This window comes from Lichenostomus cassidix, chromosome 2, assembly GCF_008360975.1.
Source record: "Lichenostomus cassidix isolate B80296 chromosome 2, HeHo_3.0, whole genome shotgun sequence".
Taxonomy (NCBI): Eukaryota; Metazoa; Chordata; class Aves; order Passeriformes; family Meliphagidae; genus Lichenostomus; species Lichenostomus cassidix.
In genome coordinates this window covers 18961703-18982952 of record NC_139482.1, presented here as the reverse complement: position 1 = coordinate 18982952, position 21250 = coordinate 18961703, and the positions used below count along the sequence as shown (strand labels likewise).

At 41.5% G+C, this 21250-nt stretch overlaps 1 protein-coding gene across 1 annotated transcript in view; it reads left to right on the top strand.

The window, feature by feature from the left end:
- The first annotated feature begins 2545 nt into the window (after positions 1–2545).
- PLXDC2 (plexin domain containing 2) overlaps positions 2546–21250 on the top strand; it is a 247461-nt gene continuing 228756 nt past the window's right edge. The window contains exon 1 of the mRNA XM_085050565.1: positions 2546–3100. Within this exon, the coding sequence (XP_084906691.1) occupies positions 2992–3100 (109 nt within the window). The 5' untranslated portion in view covers positions 2546–2991. The remainder of the gene's footprint in view (positions 3101–21250) is intronic.

The window sequence follows — 21250 nt, the reverse complement described above, 5'->3', positions numbered from 1 at the left end:
CCTAAATATGTTCTCTAGTACAAGAACAGTGCATACAGCTCTCTTTGGAGGACACAGTTTGTTTTTTTCTGTGGAGAACAAGATGTACTGAATGCTGTGACTCTGTGCTAACCTTGCATCAGGCACACTGCAAAACTATCCCACAACTGCACAAAACACAGCAAATTAGGACTGTGGGACCTAATATGTTGCTGACACTTTTATCTGCAACTACATGCTTCAGCTGTCTACTGCTATTTCTTAACCTTTCTTCAGCATGTAGTTTTTATAGGATATCTATGAACAATTTTAATCTGAAACTATAGAACTGAGAAGCAGAGAACAAATGAAAGAAAATTTTATTCGTCCTCATTTAGGCTTCTCTATATTGTATATAAGGGGCTTGACAAATTATTACTTATTTTAGGAACAGGTAAACATTTTTTCTCAAATAATTCAAATCTTTTGTACTTTAAGATTTACTAAAATTTTACAATAATCTCTTTATTATTACTTTAAAAAAAGCAAGACGAAATAAGATGAAAACAGATTTTGAAGGTTTCACAGACCTTATTGTTATTCTCAGCTAATAGTATTGCTGAAAAACAGCTGAAAGAGTGGGCAGCCCTCCTTTAAGACTATCTCCCTAACCCTTCCAGTAAAGGCCAAAAGCTCAATAACCCTCTCAGCAATTTCAGCAAAACTTTGGGTAAACCGAGCAATCTGACCAACTGTCAAGGAAATTGTGGTATTCCAATGGCATGAAGAAGCCTCTGGCTTACATTTTTATTTAAGAAGCAGCAATAGCTTTAATAATAACTTGACCAAATATGCTCAAATCTGTGGCATAATCCAGATCACCTGGTATAGGATGTAGTAACACTCCCTGAATTCCCACAGATTTCAACAAGGCAAGGATTTAATTCCTGATGCATAAAATCTCCAGTATTATCTTCTCTTATACAGAAAATATAGAAAATATTTTCTGCAGTTATTTTTAACAATACTTGGACTGCTTTTTTGCTTTGTTTTGTGCAAGGGTATGTGCAAGAACCTTGAAACTAGTAAGGTCCACTATAAACTCAAAAGTATAAACCTTATTGGTAATATCCTCCAGTATCATATTTCAATATACATTTAAAAGATTTTGCAAATTTCTGCTTGCACTTCAAGTATATTTCTTAAACCCACAGGTGTTATGTTTTGATTTACACATAAACGCATCAATGATTAAAGAACAAGACACTTACAATGGAGCTGATGAATTCTTAATCTCAGGAACAGCGGTAAATTAAAGGAAAACACGGTCTTGTTACTGGTTGTTCTTTTGTGATTAAGTATTAGTTATCTGCTATGTTTGACATTCCGTAGACCTATTTATTTGATTAATTTAATTGTCGTCCTAATTAATTTAATTATTTGGTAGCAAGTGCCGAGAGGCTGGTGCATTCATGGCTCTCTACATGTTGCTCAGCTGATTACCACAGTTTGCTGAACTGGTAAAAAGCCGCCGCCCGGTCCCCGGTGCCCCTTTCGCTTGTCTGCCTTTGATTGATGTGCCCTCTGCTCGCTCCTGGCTCCGTGCCGTTGTTCACAGATTCATGTAGGGGACGGGATTATTCACGGCGCGTTTAATCAAGCATGTAGATAATTTTTTTTTGCAGAGAAGCCTCCCACTCATTCCACTTTTGAAGTGATGAGTGTATATAAATAACTCCTTGGTTTGTGACGAGAAATAGAAAATAAAAGGGAAGGGGTGAAGGGGTGTGTGTGTGTGTGTGTGTGAAGGGAGGCTGCTTTACCCGAAAACACTGGGAAATTCGGGGGGGAGAGGGGTAGCAGGGAACGGGATTTATGGGTGTTGGGTGTTATTGCAGTTGTCACCCGCGAAACTGACGCGCGTTTACACAGCAACTTTTGAACGAGCGAGCGGCGCTGGGCCGCGCTGTCCCCCGCTGTCCCCGTCCCGCGGAGCTCCGGCGGGGCCCGGGGGTCTCCGTGCCGCCCTCCCCCCGCCCTCAGCGTGCAGCGGCCCCGGCCCCGGCCCCATCCCCGCCGTGCAGCAGCGGCTCCGGCGCTCCCCGCCCCGCTCGGGAGCCGTGCCGGGGCCAGGTGCCCGGCCGGGCAGCGCCTCCCGGGAGCGCCGTGCGGAGCGCGGCAGCGCGGAGACTCGACTCGGTGCAGCCCGGCGCCTGCGCCCCACCGCGCCGTGCGGAGGGGGCGGGGGGCAGGCCGAGGAGGCGGCCGGACCCGGCCTCGGGCGAGCCCCCCGCCCGCTCTTGCGCGGGGCGGCGGCGGCAGCGCGGGCGCGCAGCGGGCCGGGGGAAGCGCCCGCCCCACGCGGCTGCCCTCGGCCCCGCACCGACGCCGCCGGCCGCGGAGACCGCCCCGAAAGAGAACTTGTTCGTGCGTCCCCGCCTGCCGCCCCGCCGCCCGCGCATCCTCTCCCGCCGCGCATCCGCCCGCCCTCCGGGTCCTGCTCCCCCCGGGCTCGGGGCCGCTCCGCTGGCTCCGGCTGGAACGTTTTCCCACTCGTTTGCCTCGGAGGGGTTCGCTCGGTAGCGGTACGGCGACGAGAGGCTCCGTCCCTCAGGCACCCTGCCTCACCCTGCGGGGGAAGGGAGCTGGGTGGGGGCAAGCCAGGAAGGGAGGATCTCAGTGGCTCTCCTAAAATCTATCAGCAGGCTGCGAGGAGGGAAGAGTTTGGCACTTCGCAGCGAGGCTGGGCTTGTTTTCCCTAGCGGTGATGCCGCTGGACTGAGCGCGGCGCGGCCGTGCGAGTTAGGGGGACGGAGCCCCCCCGCGCCCTCCTTCCAGCGCCCCCCAGACCCGGTCCGGCGCCTTCAGCCCCGGCGGCTCTCCGTGCCGCCCCACTGCATGAGCGCTGCTCCGAGGACAGCGCGGCTCGGCGCCTGCTAGCGCTGCTCTCCGCCGCCCCCCGGACTTCCCCAGCACCGACGAGGAGCGGCGCGCACCCCGCACCCGGAGAGTTGTCTCGGCAGGCTCCGTGCTATGGCGAGGCTGCGGAGGAGCAAACTAGCCGCTGGATTGCTATTACTTTTCCAGTGCCTGAGCGAGCGCTGCCAGCTCGCCGGCGGGGAGACGCCGAGGCAGAGCCGCGGTGAGTGAGGCCGGTACCTGCCGGGCGGGGCCGGCCCGGGCAGCTCCGCCGAGCCCGGGGCAGCGCGGCCGGGGCGGGGCGGGGTCGGGCCGGGGTCGGGGTCGGGGGCCGGGCCGCCTTCGCAGCCCCCCGCGGTAGGAGCTCTGCGGGCCGCGCACCCGGAGGGAGCAAACGCCGCTCGGGGCTGTATATCCCTCCCCCCGAGGGAGGCCCGGGTCCCGGCTTCTCATCCTTCTCTACCCTAGCTTCTCCAGAAAGAGCTCTCCATTACTTCATTTCTTATTTTGATGGGAATTCGGGACTTTCCTTCCCAGCACCGGGAGCCGGTGCTGTTGCCCTCCCCAGCCCCTTCGGGGGGTCCCCAGAGCCTCCTTCCCAGCCACGTACGAGACGCGGGGGGCTCTGCTCTAACGCCGGGAAGGGGGGATGGAGCCCCCGGGAAAGGCGCCCCGGCAGCCTCCCCCGCCCGCTCTCCCGCGCCGGGGCCCCCTGCTCTGCCGGCAGCGAGCCGGGGAGGGATGGCAAAGTTTCCCTGCAGATCCTGCCTGGGAGAGCTAGCGGGCACTCTCCTCCCCCGCGGAAGTCAGTAGCTTGCAGCCTTCCCTGGAAATTGGGCGTTTGAGAGTAGGAGAAAGATAAAGGAAGAAGCCGCAGGGGCTGCGGGACCTGTTCGTGAGGAGCGAGAGGCTCTGTTGGCTAAGTTTGCTTGTGAAGTATCAGGGTCCTGTTGTCAGTCCGTCTCGGAGACACCTGTTAATGCGTGACACGCAGCACCTGTAGTGCTTTCTCTTCGGCCACTGTTCCTCACAGCATGGGGTTCCCCTTTGATCGCTAAAGCCTTCTGTGTCCTGCATTCCTGTGCTGTGGAGGGGAAAGCTGCTAAAGGGAAATCTTGGCACATTTGCGGATAGTGAGGAAAGTCGTGGGGTTTGCGTGTCAGGGGACCTTTCTGCAGCAGCTGCTGGCTTACAGGTATTTTCAAAAGCTGTGCCTGTGTATTCGAAATACCAGCTAGATTATTATCAAATGGAACATGCCCACTGCCTTCCCTGGTGCAACAGAACTGCCCCTTCTCCCTTTTCTTAGAGGTTTGATACACATGGGAAAAGTTTTGTGGTCACTGTGTAACTGACCCGAACAAGAGAGACTGGCTAGTTTTTGTAAATGTCCAGTGAGATTATGCACTAGACAGAGCAGGAGTTTCCCAGACAGGGGCCTACCACTGAGTTTTGGAATTGCTAAACGACGGGGTGGCTCAGCAGGTTGCCAGAGCTCACATGTCACTTGGGGCCAAAGGGAAAAGCCAGGAGGAGACTTTTCATGTACTGCTGCAAACCCCATGCTGCCACAGTCAGGGCCGTAGGCAGCAAATGTTGGTATTTGTTAATGTGAGTTATAAGGGAAAATAAAGTGTGGTGGTGATACTAGAATAAGAGAATTTCTATCTTGTGTGGTAGAGGACTGAACTCGCAAAGTTTATTATCTTCCAGCCATGGTATCCAGACAATAAGATACTAGTGCTGACTAAATGAAATATAATTTATCAGTGGGCAAATAAACATCACACATCACTGGTTTAGGCTATTAAGTTGTAGTAGTCATCAGAGTCTCTACCAGGAGGTGCAAAATAGAAGGTTTACCAATGGATTGCTTATTCATAAATCATTTCATAATGTCTTATGTCTTCCTGAATGTGATATGAAGTATGAAGGAGTTTATAATCAGGCATATATTATTTTGACATTTAATACATTCTGAAGAAACTATAGAAAATAATTGTTTTCTTCAACTAGCAAGATGGGCAATCTGAAGTCAGTTTTGACATCTGGATGTTTATAACTTTGACATCTTTTCCATAGCTCTTGATTAAAAAATCTACATCATGACAGTAATAATTAAATGTCATCTTCAAAATCAGTTTTATTTACTTTTTTTCCCCTTGGTTTGTTTGCAATACTGTTGCTATTTGGGAAGAAAAAAAAAAATAAGCCATGGGAGACTGTGTGTCTAATCAGTGAGAACAGTGAGAAGAGGATAAATATGAAAAGCCATAAATTCAACTTCAGGTTCTATGTGTCAAAATAAAAAGTGATGTTTGAAAGTTTTACTTTATTTAGCACCTAGTCTATCCCTTTGGATCAGCTCAGAAAAAAACTTTAAAGAATTCAAGTGTAAATGTTTGAGGTAGCTGCAAATTCTTAGGGGGAGGCTGTTTTGACATTTTCTCCAAATACTCAGTAACAAAACAACTTACTGAAAATGAATGGAATAACGGTATCAAGAAATGGAAACATACAGTAAGCCCTGGCAGAGCTGGAGCCAGGGAGGATTTCTGAGGATGCTACCAAAGGGATAAGCTCTGGTTTCAACAGAGATGGAAAAAAAATGCAAAGGCGTTTTTTGCCAGCTCCTTAGAATTACCTTACTGGGGAAGATCAAGTGGGACTTATTGAAGTGAAATAATTTTCTAGGCATGCTGGAGCTTACCTGTTGGCCCCTGGGGGTTCCTAAACCCCAGGCTTCTGCTGCCGGGTGCGAGGCTGCGCTGGCCGAGCGGGGCTGTCCCCGCCAGAGGGCGCAGCGGCAGCCGCAAGCGGCCAGGCTCCCTTCCAGTGTCCATCCATCCATCCATCCATCCGTCCGTCCAGCCCTGGGCCCGGGCAAAACTTCACTTTTGCTAGCAAAAATGCCATAAATCCAGGATGGAGGTTCTTAAACACAAGGTTTGTGTGTGTTTTACAGTAGCCGAACTGAATAGGACATGAGTTTAGTGTAGCGAAGCAGATGGTCTCTTGAAAGCTCACAGAACAATTAAGGATTGCAGTTGTATAAGTGAGGGCTCACTGTTGAAGTGTTGCCACAAAGTCGTGAAAGTGTTGCATTCTTTTGCAAATGTCATCTATCAGAATTAGGAGGCTGTTATTGTAATTTTTATTCTGTTAAAGTACGTTCCAGAATCCTGATATAATATATATTCGTCGGACTGCTGCTGTCTCCAGGCATTCAAAGGGCGGAGGAGGGTGTAGAATTATTTTTATAGGATAAACTGCTATTAAGGAGTGTTTATCTAGCATTTATCTGCTGCTGAAATAGTAACATTTTGTATATTGCCTGAGCTTTACTCTGTTAAAAAAGCAACAGCAACAAGAAAAAACCAAAAACCCCACAACTGAGATCAAACTTTCATCACTGCACATTAGGACCTTTGGCTTTTATCTTAGAAGTATCAAAAGAAATGCAATATTAGACAACATATATATCAGGTATATTTTCTCTGTTTGAATTCAAGTTGATTTTTTTTTTCTTCTGTACTTGATATGTAAGCAGGGACTATTGGGTTAGAGAATGCTAGTGACATTTGAATATAACATATTCACTCTAAGAATTCCCTAAGAATTCCCTCTAAAGCAGTCATCTTTTTTCTTTGACTTTCATACTGCTTCTTCCTTTTTTTTTTGGTGCTTTTTGTCATTGTCATTTCCTCTGAAAGAGTGCTTTGAAATATTGCTAGTAAATAGTGAGTAAATTAAAACTATAATGAGGTCAACTTAGGTCTTTAATTCAGTTTTACAGAAACTTATTTCCACAGATATAGAGTAAGATCAATACTCATAGTTCATTGAAAGTTTAAAAATCCCTTGGGAAGAAGTGTTTTTGTTTGGCTCTGAATATTCCTGTTGAGAGTATATATCCTCATGCAGGTGCTTAAACTCCAGTAAATACATGACTCAGATGTTAGGTTTTGTCTGACATGTAACTTGGACTTGATGATAAATAACAGGGGAACTATCTCTCTACAACCTAAACAAATATAGTAGATGAGGAAAAGGTCTTTATAATTTGAAAAGCTTTTTTTTTTCTGGTCAACAATTTATTAGCAACATATAGAGGCCATTTAGAGCAAAATCCTGTTGCATGTACTGCTTTACAGAATACCAGATTCCTCTAAAAAATTCAGTTCAGGAGGGCTGTTTCCTTTCAAGGAAGAGACCCCTGAGACCATGAAGGAGTTAGATGAAGAAATGCATACTGTCAGGCAATAAGAGAGACTCCCTGAGGAAAATAGTCACAGGCCGTAGTGTTTTTCCCTAAGGACTTTTTGGCACATTTTTGGTGGAGCAGTGCTGCAGGTCCCTACACCTGCACAGACCTCAGGAGATGGAGGTTTGGACCTGAAACTTGTGTTTCCTGCAGAACTGCTATGCAGTGATGCCTGGAAACTTGCTCTGCTTTTTTTTTTGTGTGAGAGCTGTATTTGGCATACAGCTGTCACACAAGAGACATGCTCTGTTGAATCCTACTGGTTTTTCTCCACAAAGGAGATAAAAATTTCATATTAAAAGGAATAAAAATAAAAGCATCATCTGACCCTGCTTTTTATAAAAGTCACTGTGGTTTCATTGGACTGTCTGAAGTTCTGCTGCTTGTAACCTTAAAAGCACTGGAAAAAAGAAATCTCTGCAGCAGCCCCAGTTTCAAAACTTACCAAGGCTGCAGTCTCTTAGTCTGAGAACACAGCTGGGGTCACTGGTATTTTGCATTCCCAGTGTGGTTCATGCTTCCTCAGGAAAATGAACACCAAAGGAATTTAAGGCAGCAGTGGTTAAGGTAATCTCTCCCAAGGACTCTCTACAGAGGGAACAAAGGTAATTTGATGGCAGCATTTTATAGTCCAGTAGAAGGAAATGCTGCAGGCTTGCCAGCAGTGTGGAATTATATCCAACTTCTAGGTTTGATGAGGGCTGAGCTGGGAGTGTTAATGTGGTGCAATTGGCAGATGCTGTATTTACTAAACTGGAGAATTGCATAATCACAGCAGGAACAAGAAGAACCTATGAGTTTGCTTTCTATGGAGAAGCATGCAGAGAAGCCATGCTAAATGCACATGGGGATTGTTTTTGTTTGTGACTTCTCACAAACGAGCATAAGGCATTGCCCTGAAGTAACTTCTGTGAGTGCTGGGTGCTGTGTCTCATCATGGAACACTTCCTCTGCTTTCTCCTCTTTTCATTTTTTTCATCCAACCAATAAACTCAGCTTCAGTTAGCACTCCTTGCTGTCAGCACTGAGCAATCAGTTGTGCTAAGTGTCTGGGCTTGAAAGAGCTTGTGTAACCTCTTCATCTCCCTAAACCAAAGGGAGTGTGGCTCTGAGTTGGATTTGACCCAACCTCCTGAAGCAGGCCAATGGAGCAGGTTCTGAGGCCAGGGGCAGGCATGGTGCTTGAACTGAACACACAAATTCAAAAGTAGCATCTTGATGGGCTGATACATCAAGAGGAATGTAAGGATTAATGTGAAGATAGATCTGAGACATCACAAGAATGATGCATGTGCTCTACTCAACCATGGTGAGATCCCAACTGGCATATTCTCTTCAGTTTCAAGCACCACACTCTTAAGAAAATATGGACTAACTGAGGACTGCTGTGTGAAGAAAAAAGGAAAGAACACTGCTGTAGAGAATAAAACTGAGAGATTACATGGTAACAACCTTAAGCTGTGTAAAAGGCTTCCACAAAGGACGGAATAACTTGTCTTCAGCAGCAACTAGTGACTGAAACTGCAGTAAGGCAGATATATATGATAAGGCTAGAGGACAAGATTATCTATCAGTAGCCTTCATCACTGAAACAGGTTAGATAAACATATGTCCAAAATGTCAGTCTGTCAAAAAAGGCAGCTGTTCCTGCCTTGGAGCAAATGGCTAGACAATGTGACCTTTCTGGGTCTCACCCAGCTATCTGCAATCATTCTGTGTGGATAGCTTTAAGTGCACAGGGGTTCACCTTGAACTCTCCAGCTATATAAAATACAAGGATGAATTCCAGTGCTGTCTTAGCTTGAGGCCTCTGTCTCTCATTTCTCAATGATATATGTGACTTTAATGTGATTTCAACATACACTTTCTGTGGCTGTAGACAAGATAAGGACAATTTAAATGCTGCTTTAGTTAGTGTTCTTATTTCATGAAATAAAGCTTTTAAAATCAGATTTTGTTCTTACTTGTTTAGAACTTTTACCTTTTAATATAAACACTGTCTATGTTCCATTATAAGCAGATAATTTTTTTAAAGATATTCTCATAGTGACTTTTGGTCTTTAGGCAGAATCACTTATCTCATGCCGTTTTGTTCAGTGAACAATCCTTGACTTGAATAGGAAGTGTTCCGCAAAGGGAATATATAAACCTTTCCATTTAACCTTTCTCTGGCAGTGTTTCAAATATACGTTGTGTCACAGTTGATGCTAGGATCTCCATTCCTTTGCTTTACAGATGTAATAGAGCTGTGTCAAAGGGCTGCTTATGTTTCAGGGATGCAATGCCATTTATAGTATTTACTGCAGCTTTCCTTAACTGCTGTCATAGGGCACATTCTCTTGGAAGTTTCAGCTGCATTTAGTAGCAGAAAAGGATGCAGTGGTTACCCAGTAATAAGCACTTTGAGTTTTATTTAATTTTTTCTTCTATTCATGCCTTACTTTTTTTTCCCCCTTCAGTCATAATTTGCAAACTGCATCTCTGCTGAATAATTGCATCTTTTCTTCTCACAAGAGTTGCTACTAGGCTGATTGTAAAAGGCGAGTATCATCAATTGTAAATTCAGTGTTTTCTGAAGGGTGAAGTGTTAAAGTGTGTTCATCCCTATGCAGATTCTTCTTTTATGAGTCAGCAGCTGAATCAAAAGTCCATTGGAAAATATGATCTTGGCCTCCACAGAGAACTGGGATCCAGCATGAGTCTTTTTCTGCGATAGTTGCTCCATGATGTTCTCCAGCTGCATGTTTCTGCTTTCCTGTGTGGGTTAATGTGGCTCTGTATTTGAATTTACAAGCAAAACAGTGCATTTGCAATTCAGCCTCAGCCCCCTGGGATATAACCCCAAGGCTCTCTGTAAGGGATGTCATTTTGGCAGAACAGGTTTCAGAGTTCCTAGGTCCATCCTCTTCTGCCCCATCCTGCCTCTCCTTGCCCTTCCTGCTGGTTTCAGAGATTATTTCCTCCTCACTTGCACTATTTCAGTAGCTGCTGTGGCCATGCTCTACGTCAGGTGGATCAGACCTGCTCTTTTTAGTCAAGTGAGATTTAGAAGAGAGAGAGAGAGAAATAGAAAAGACTACATTTCAGAAGAGGTAGAGGAGGTGAAAATAAAATTATAAGGAGGATGGATGTAGTATTTTGAAACTTCTGTGCTTTATAAATCCTCTTAGAACTCTGGAAAAGTAGAATAGCTGAAATCTGTTTAATACTACCAAGTATTCTATAGGTTTAGTCAAGAAATGTTCAAAATAAAAACTAGTTGAAATTGGAAAATTATGTCAAAATTGACATGCTCTTCTCAAGTATTTCACTGGCAAGTGTCAAAACAAGTAGTTGTGAGGTTCTTGTTTTGATAATGATAAAATATCTCATTTCAAATTTTGCATTTGGACTTCTAGCATAGAATTTTAGTGTTATATATAAACACAATTAAAAAGCACTTTGATTTGAAATTTATCTGTTTGTGTATTTACATATTTTTTGTTTAATACCCTACAGCAAGCATTGACCATTCACTTTTAATCTGAATAAGATCAAAATTTTGATGAGGGTGGGAAATTAACTTTCTAGGCATCTCTATTAATAGAGAATTATTGCTGTTGAGAATTTGGCTATGCAAGCCCTGTAAGAGCAGGCCATTTTTTCCTGTAAAAAACTTTGCTTTTATTTGATGACGACAGGAAAGGGGAGACTGGCTGAAAAGAGCAGTTGTCTTGATCATCCACCTTGGGTTTGGGTGTTTGGCTTTTTTAACTTTATAGTATATTTCTCATTTGGGTTGCTTCTTTGTTAATAAGATACACATGAGACAACAAATTTAAAAGAGAGCACATTTTTCAGATTGCAACTGCTGTAAAGATAATAGATTTATGTTTTACTTGCAATGAAGGCTTCTGTAAACTAGAAGTTTAGCATTTGGTGTATTGCAGAAACCTGACCTCAGTATCAACACAACTTATTACTGGTTCCTATTTGAACTTACATACACTGATCTAATTTGTCTCAAAACAAATAAAATGGTTAGCATGAATCACCATTATAAATTATCATCAGTTCTGGTTTCCATTTACTTTTTATTACATCTGTCATTAATTTTCTTTTTAAGAAAGTTTTGATGAATTAAGAATGTGTAATGCAATGCTTTTTAGTTTATTATGCAAATTCTGCAAGACTTACTAATTGAAATGTATAGTTGTAGACAATGCAAGTACACAGCTTTTCATGTTTACATTCATCCACAGAAACCCAAAGAGTTCTTTCCCCTTTTAAACATCACACTAAGCAGTAACATAATTGCTTCCAGTTTTGCTAATGTTAATGATTTTATCCATCCCAAACCTTTCCTGTAAGCTGTTGGAGACATTTCTATATTTCCAAAGCACAAATGATAACGGTAGTAAGTTGTCCTAAGAAATTCATACCTGGGACAGCACAGCTAAGAAGGGATGACTTAGGTCAGCAAGTGTTTCCTTGAGATGAGATGCAGTTGTGTCATGAAAGTGTTGCACATGTCCCCATGCACCACAGGGCATCATGAATGGGCTTCACTTTATCAGCCTTTGGGCCCACAGTAAAACTGCAGCAGACTCAAATAACGTGCCACGGAATGGAGCAAGGGCATTCAGTTTGAGTTACTACAGTAGCAAAAAAAACCCCAACTAATTTTAATATGCTTTGTTTGAAGGCTTGCTGGTCCTTATCTGGTTTTGCTTAGCCTGTTTCTCCATTTATTTTTTGACTTAATATACTTGGCTTTTTCAGCCCCTGTTTTGTTTCATGCACAATTACATGGACGATGATTGCAGAGTTGGTAACACTGGTTTTGATTCAATTCAGAGCCATTTTCTAGAATAGCATAAATGACCTGCAAAGTTACTCTTTGTATAGAAAACTTGTCCATTTGAATGGAGAAAAGGAGCTACCACTATCTTTTGTCAGCCTCCTGAGCTCACCACATACATCTCCTGGAAAGCAGCCTAGTGTTTAAAAGGAGGTGTTTTTATGTTCCACCTCAGCTGAGATACCTGAGGATTGGCAGTTCTGCCATTTCATATTGTGTTGTACTGCAAGCTTGGATCCAGCTTGTGTTCCTAGCTTTGTTTAGGTGCTCTGATGTTGAACCCCAGACTTTTGACTCCCATCTCTTTTCAGCAAGCAGTTTGTATGCTCTGCTTCTCCACTGCTGTTTCCAGACCACACTTGCCTTACAGATTTCTTGATCGTTCCCATAATCATCACAGATATGTGCTTTAAATTCATAGTATGTTATTCTTGGAAGACCTTGTAGAAGTAAGGTAATATGCTAATTTTACGAATAAGAAGGTGGTTTTGAAAAAGTGACAACCTTGCCAAAATTAAAGATTCCTCATTTGTGTATCAAAGTATGAGCTGAATTTTTCTGCAATAGCAGATCTTTCGAATTCTCCCTTGCTTCACCAAATTAGGAGGTGTAATTTCTCTCTGCATTCTTATCCTTAAAATCCCTAATCTCAGATTTTAAATCCCAGTCAGACCTCTGATCAAGGAACCTGTCTGTCTGGAAAGAAATCCAGATTAGAGTTGACTGAGGGCTCTGATTACTGCAGAGACCACAAGGCTTAGTTTTGGACTGCTGTAGATTTTACCATTTCTGATATTCTTTTCCTCACTCAGGCTTCCATCAGGAGAGGGATTTGTTTCTCAGCTGTTTATATAACATATCCCAAACTGCAGCATTTTACAGTCTACTGTGATAAGTTTCTTTCCGAAACGCAGGCATGTCTGAAGAATAGACAAATAGACAAATACTGGGTCAGATTTCTGTTTGTTGGCACTTCAGCAGCTTGAAAGGACTGTGTCCAAACCTTTTTGGTTTTGTCATTGAGTTCTTGGAGAGAACACAGTGATGGTGTTCCACACACTGTAAAATTATTTTTCCTGTAATTAAACTTTAAAAATAACAATCCAGATTCAGAAATTGCTAGTCAGAAGAAAGAATTCCAAAGTAATCCGTTTGAAGCCCTGCTAACCAGAATGCTTTGATTGCTCAAGAAGTTTATCATCCTAAGAAAACAATCATTGCAAGATGTAGAATATTATTATTTTCCTTCCTAAATATGATAGCAGCCTGTATTGGAACTGTATCTTCATGACCTTTTAAGGAAAAAGATTATTGACAAATGGTCTATAAAACATGTATTTAAACATAACCCATGTATAATACTGTGGCTCTAGTGCTATAAATCATGTTGAAGTTTCCTGTAGAGTAAATATCTTGCTGAAAACAGAACTGATACATCAGCAGACTAGTGCTTTTCAGCATCTGCTTTTTTATCACTGAAGGTGGGTTTTGTTTGTTCTGCAGAAATAGTGATAAGTTTAAAAAGCTGTATTTTAAAAAGCTGTTCCTCTTACCTTGCAAAGTATATGAGTTTCAATCCTCCCACCTAATTTGAAAAGAAATTTAAATTATCATTTAGGTAATAGATCTAATAGAGCCATCAGTGGAAAAAACCACAAAAACACCCACAAACCAAAATACCCAATGAAACCAGGGAAGAAAGCAACATGAAAAACAAAACCAAAAGGGGGAGGTGGGAGGAGGGTGGGGAAGGAGGGGTAGAAGGGGGAAGAGGAGCAAACTACCAAAAAAGTAACAAACCAAACCAAACCCCAAACAGACTTAATGCTTTGGAATATTTGAGATTGCATATCTAGGCTCAAGTTACATGAAACTTCCTGTATTTAAAACTGTGCTTAAATGCTTGCTTAAGAGTATCAATCTATACAAATGGTGTCCTACAGATGATTGGACTGAAATAGATGTAGATGTTTAAGATTTTTCTTTGATCTTGGACTTTGGAATGTAGCTGACCCAGAAGTCCCAGGACATTTGCAACAGAGGCAATAATTTTTGCAGCCTTGTTGCAGATCCTGACATGATTTGAGGAGAAAAGGATATTTCAGCAGGCAGAAAAGATTGCCACCTCCCTGTATAGTTGTAGTGGATAACAGCAGCGAGTGGTCTCTCTTCTAATGCATGTTGCATTCCTCTTTAAGAGCTGGGCATTGGGATTTTTTTTTTAATACGATGTGCAAGACATATTTAGGGGATGCACGAACTAAATATTCACTTAGATTTTATGGTCTGTCTCCAAGGGACTGAAATGTGGCCTGAGCTTGAGAAGCAATAAACACACATGGCTCACATCAAATTTAAGTGTAAACACTTATTACATGGCGCTTCTTGAATGCAAATTTATGGTTTATTGTTCTGCTCTTTACACAAAAACATTGCTGTTAGCTTCGAGGGATGACCCAGAGATGTTAATGAATCACATTTTTATCCCTCGGCATGTATAGATAATAAACTGAAGGTGAGGTCTTCAAGATAGGAAGTTATATCCAGCTTTATTTGCAGAAGTTTGCTGTAGTAAGAGCAGGCTGTAAAATAAAACCAGTTCTTTTAGCCTTAGCTTTGACCCTCCCATGCCTGTGTTGAATTTCATTATTTTATCCCTATTCTGCTGTTTTATGGCACAGCTTAGTGGGGGTGCATACCAAGCCAGCATTCCTAGTGAAACTTAAAAACTCTGTGGCCAGGGAGGTTGTCCAGTGTCTGGTTATATTTTCTGCTGACATAATTATGTTTTATTGATCATCATAAATCCACTGTCATTTTAACTTCATCTCTCTAATTACCTGAGAGTCTGAGACTGATGCTGGAACAGTTGGAGAGCCAGCCAGCTGCCTCTCTTTTTCTGATGATCTGTGTTTGGAGATCTAGGGAAATTTTTGACTTTTAAGTAGAATTCAAATCTGTTTTGAGGTTTGCCATAAAGTAGGAGAAGGCAAAGAGAGAAAAGATTTAAAAGATTTAAATTCAATGCAAAAAGAAAAATAGTTGCTACCCTTGCAAGCCTCAATTTGGCACAGCACTTAACAATGTGACTGAAGTGTGTGCTTGAAGAGAAATGCATATGTAAAGCCTTCACTGAAACTGCTTGTGTTAGAACGTGCTGGTAGGTGTTGCTAAAATGTTTATATGGCCTTTTATATGTAGAATTTAATTTAGGGAAAAAGAAAGAGGCTATATTCTACCCTCACATGCTTCAACACAGCCACAGTTTACTCCTGTAAGAGCAGCTTGAGCCAATTTGAAATGAGTCTTTCGCCCACAAAGCCTTCCCTCTAATTCTGTAGTGTGCTCAGCAAGGCTCAGTGTATGTGATGTATTGCAGTGTGGGATCTTTGGTCACAGTACAGCTTGATGCCACTTTCCCACGGGCAGTGAGCAGGGCTTGTGTGCTCCCAGGAAGAGAATGAATGAATGAATGGAAGGGATTTTTACCTTGCTGCTGAAAACCTACTCCATACCTCAAAGTTGTTCATTATACTCTTTGAAGGCGTTTGGGATTTGGAGGCTGAAAGGTTCTGGATGCCTGTTTCTTTGCTGATGTTTTTATTTGCATTATCTAATTATAATATATGATAATTTAATTTGCTTAATTCTAAGGGTAAAGGAAGTGCTTTTGATTTCAGAGTGCTTGAGACTCTTGAAATGGGAAAAAGAGGAGCAAGCAGAGAAGAGTCCATGAGTTGACTGTGAGAGCTATGAGAATATTTGCTGGGCAGGAATGAAAGGCTTGATTCAGTTCACTCTATACATTTTAGCAGCCGTATTATTTCCGTGGGGCTATTCAGGCTGGAAGTCTAGAGGAGACAGATCAAAACATCCATGTGAATAAAAAAAAATAGGTTACTTTGAGGACAAATATTCTACTTCTGTAATTTAAATCTGTAGGGAGCCAGAGAGTGAAGATAGGAAAAGATATATTCAGACACTCTATAGGGAAGCCGTGTCCTTTTAGGGGAAAACGCTGCATTTCCTATTCTAATTAGGTTTATTTTTCATTATTAAAAAGTAATTATTTAAAAAAATAAAGTAAGAAAAAAAGTTACCTTCTCTGATTCTGTTTTCCTGAATATCACAGAAAGGAGGAAGTTGCACAGTTTAAGGAATGTTAGAAACCTCTAAATTATATAGGACAGGTAAACTGGGAAGGAAAGCTTCCCAACCTTTATCTCCCTGCCAGGTGACTGCTGTTATCAATGGCTGCCTTGTAAAAAAATATATGAGGAATGAAAAGACTTTTTGTCTGGGTCTGCTGGGCTATGCTTCTGGGCATTTGGGAGCAATGCTTCCTTTTTCATCACTGAACACCTGTTTTAGTCAGGCATCACAGGATGGGGGGAGGACAGGCCAGGAAGGCAGAGCGGGACACTTCTGGTCTGTAGCATTTCTTCAAAGGTCCAGTTGTTTCCATGTTCCTATAAACATGTTTTCTGAGGGGAAAAGAGGAGAAAATTTGAATAATGATGCTAAAGATAACTACAGGCTAAGTTCGCTTGGCCCTATGGTAATTTCCTGTATGTTTCCAGCTGTACTGTGGCAATAGCAGTTTAGCTTGTAGCTTGACGGAGTATCCTCTGACCATCCTTGAGGCAGTAAATTCCAGCAGAAAACACTAAGTTATAACCCAAAATAATGGCTTCATTAAACATGGGAAGCTGAATTTAAAACACGTTCTGCTCTCCTTGCACATTGCTCTGCAGTTGTGGGCTGCATTTCCTTAACTTGTTAACTGGCATGGCAGATCACTTATCTGTCTTTGCCAAGGCAAATTGCTTCAGCCTTCAACATTCCCAGGAATCCTAAAACATGTTTCTGATCAGAGATGCCCATCTCCCTCAAGTTGCTCTTTTTATCAGTAACAAGGCATCTCTGCTCTTACTCAGTTTGGGATTTTGATACTCACTTGTCAAGGTATTAGGAGGAAGTTCATTGAACTATAACTATTTCTGCTGTTTATATTCATCCAGCCAACTGGCATCCGATAGTCATCATTCTATACACTCAATGAAACGTTCCATGTACATTTCATGATTTAAAATCATGTCATGTGCTTATGCTGTAATAATTTTACGTACCATTTGTGGATTTAGAATGGATAGACTTGAATCTTGAAATAACTATTTATAAGATTTTCCGTAGGTTTCATCATCACCATTTATTAAAGAAGTGCTTCTTAAAGACTGATGGATTTAGCTACAAAACTGCCATGTCTAATAACTTATTATTTATATTCATTTTACCAGTGGAGCACCTGAGTATTGAATGTCTTGCCAAGATTGCACAGCAAACGGAGTGTAGAAACAAGAAAAAATCTCAGAATTTAATTTGTGTTTTCATGTTTAACCTTCAAAGCAGACACTCTATGCTCTGTAGTGATTTTTATAAACTTAAAAATTGCATATACAAGAGCTACTCACTAAAACACAGGCGGATAGCATCTTTACAATTTCAGTCAGAACTTCATCATCCTGCCAACAGCTCTTGAATTTCCATTTAAATATTTGGCAGTCCAGGAATGGATTTTCACTCTCTCTGTTGCTGCAAGATGGCATTCAAGCTTACTGCTGAGTAGAGCTCCAGTCCCTTAAATTAGGGAATCTGTTTTCCTTCCATGACATATGCTTTAAGGGAAAAAAACCCAAAAAAACCAAACAGATCAACTACAACAAAAACAGCACACAAAAAAATCCACAGAAAAAAAACCCACAAAGAAAAAATGCCCTCCACCTCTGGCTAAGGTTATTAATTTAGTTATGGATTGTATTTACTTGCCATTTAAGATTTTTGAACACTTTTCAGCAAGTCTGTTCTCCTTTTTCTCCTCTTTTTACTTTTAAAGTTTTCCTTTAATGCTGTGAGCAAGAAGTGGAAGTGTAATTTATGTGAGGCCAAGGGAACAGGTATGGACCCACAGTGTCCTGGAACAAAGGTTTGGCAGAGAAGTGGAAGCCTGAATGGGTCTAGGTTTGCATTCAGCATCTCTTGCATCTTTTTGAAGGACATAATGAAGGTCTTAAAAAAAATCTCAGGAGAGAAGAAATCTGGAGAAATGCCACAGCCCAGGGATAGTTATATTATTACTAAGACCTTTTTTTAAATGCTGCCTTCAGATGCTTTTCAGTAAGAGCATGAGCTCCTTTGCTGAGGATAAGAAGAGGATAAGAGAAAAATTACGTTACTCCCTAATATTTCTTCTGGCCTACACATAAAATGTACCTGATCTTTCACTAAATTACACTACTAGTCACAGGCAGCAAAAAAAGAAGACTTAATATTGTGAGTGAGCTTGGCTTTGGGACCTACCAGTGGCAGAGGTACTCCAAAATTTAAGCTCTGATGTTAGTGGAGCCCCATATTCTTTAGGATGTAGAATCCAACACAACAACACAATAATTTTTGAGATTCTTTCCTTGATGGGAAGATTTTAAAGTGTGTAGTTCAGAAATAGAATCATAGAATCATTCATCAGCTCAGTTTACCTTGAAAAAGATATGCCAAGTCACTGAAGAGTTGTTCCCAAATAAATGATGACCAAGAAAAGGCAGCCAAATGTGACCTGTTAATTTTCTTGTGCAATAAATGCATCTGAGCATTTAATCTAATATAAAGGCCTCTTGTGATATAAAACTAATGACCTGTATGATTTATTTTTTAAGGTCTGCTATAAATTAGATGTATCAGTTGGATGTTTTGGGTTTTTTTTTCTAAAGATCAATTATCTGATTTGGAAATTTAATCAAGCCACTGAGTTTAATTATTGTCTCATTTCTGAAAGATATACAATTGCCTGAATATTTAGAGCAGATTTGTAGGCAAAAAGCATGTTAAAAGTTTTCTAATCCTTTGCTTAATAACTTCCATGAAACATGTGCTCCATTTAGCTTAGAATGTCTGGTTTTACAATGACCACAATACATTTGGAATGCTCTCCACAAAACTGAAAATACGAGACTTTAATGAGTAAGATGAGTATAATTTACAGTAATTCCATGCAGTTCTGCAACTCTTACTGTACAGTTCCCTAAGTGCTTAATCTTGGGCATTTACCACTGACGTCAGTGAGAACTAAGTGCCCAGAATCTCCTTAAGCACTTCTAGATGTGTGGTATATAAGGTAATATTTTTCATTTGGTTTGTGTGAGTTTATTTTCTATTCAGGTAATGTGGAAGTTTTGCAGCTTAGCAAGCCATTCACTTGGGAGCAAATTTAATTTCAGCCATTTAGTCTTTGAAATCAAAATAGAAAAGATAATAGCCAGTCTTGGGACCAATAGCTTCTGATCAGCAGTCTGCTGTACTCAACAGGACATTTGAATATGTGTTTCTTGAAGAGCATTTCCTGTTAGCTCCTGAAGAGCTCAGCTCTGCTGCTCTCACTGGCCAGGGCTGGGAAGCACACAGCTTGATATACTAGAGGTTGCCAGGTCTTATGGTCCCAGTTGTCTTCACTTTCTGCTGCTGAATAATTCTTAAAGAAATGTAAACCATCACAGCTGTGTAGGAAGGATGCAAAATAAATTAGAAATATTTAGATTGAGCTGTGGGACATAGTGGATTTACACACTGAAAATAATTATGAACCTGTTTTGACATTCAGTATGTAACCTCTTATAAAAATTAAGATACAGAATGAGTGTGTGTATCAAAGAACATTCTGAGTTGCAAGTGGTCCACAAGGATCATCAAGTCTAGCTCTTAAATGAATGGCCCATACAGGGATTGAATCTACAGCTTTGGCATTACCAGCACCAGGTTCTGACCAACAGAGCTATATATGCATATGGGTAAATATTTGAAGATATAATTAAAGATGACACTGCATATCAGTTATAGAGTAAATTTTATTTGTTTTCATTTTTTATTTGACTATTTCTGTATTGATTTTCACAGTCTTTATTATAAGGATATTACTTTGAACATTTGGTGTGTTTACATCTCAGAGGTACCATTCCTTTTACTATTCTCACAGCGTATTCCACTCTAAGTTTTGGGTTTTTTAATTGATGGAATGTCATGTATTAAGGAAACATAACCTTCTTTATCCTAGCTTAATTACTGTTTTCAGTATTTTTTTCATCTTTTTAATGCTCAGTACTAATGAAAGTCATAAATCAATAGACTGCAAAGAGCATCTAGTAATTATCTTTTCTCAATGTTTACTTTTACTTTTCCACTTTTCACTTCTATTAGTACCTCATACAGTTTCTAACAGTACCTCATAATGCATTTAAGTAAAGTGACTACATAGGGACATCAGAGTTCTTCTGCTCCCTTTTTTTTACTAGTCCTTATACGAGCAACTTCACATGTTGATGGTCATTGTGCACAGCTGTTCCTATGGATGTTAATCTAAATTTTCCTTACTCTGGCAAAAATCCTAGTGGCTTCAGTAGTAATTTCCATGTTAATGTTTATACCTCTCCCTTCTGGAGAAGGCCAGAGTCCCAAGAGGAAGAAGGCACATGAAGCTCACAGAACCCTCCAACCCAGGAGGAAGATGGGTCTGGTCACCCAGTGTGTGCCACAGCTCTTGGGAGGCAGTGACTCCTCCCTGAGTCTGATGGTTGTGGCACAATAATGTGGGACCTTCCAAGACTGTTAAACCTGAGGGCTAAAACTCATGTTGAAACAAAAGCCAAATCATATGGTATCAATACTGTAGTAGGTATTTACTGCTTCAAAACCCTCCATGGGCTGCAGGATCAAGTTTCAAGGGAGAAAATCCCCTAGTTGCATATACATCTAATTGGTTTCTCTGTAGCAGGTGGATACTTTTTGTGTTTGGCATGAGTTATGTGCTTAGCGCATAAAAGAAAATAGAGGAATAAGCTTAAATTGAAACAAGATGATTGGGGTTTATTACTCTTAAAATAGTGTTCTCTTATTTGGGGAAGCAAGAACTAAAGAGATTGGGAGTACCTAATGACTTTTCTTAAATAGACCTCATTGGCAGATATGACTATGTAATTTCCTGCTCTTGAGAGTTTTATGACCTCTTCAGCCCTGAGTTGCTGTCTTTTACTGCAGCCCTCCATCTGCTGAAGAGAACAAATCTTGCAAGGAATAGTTGTAAGTAGAGAAGGAGCTTTGTTGCTCTCCCTCAGCAAACTATTACCAGCTTCCTCAAGATTCTTCATTAGGACACCTGAAGTGATGCATTTTGTAAGAGGGTTTAATTATAGGTCTAGGGAAACATGAATAAAGGAGGAACTCAG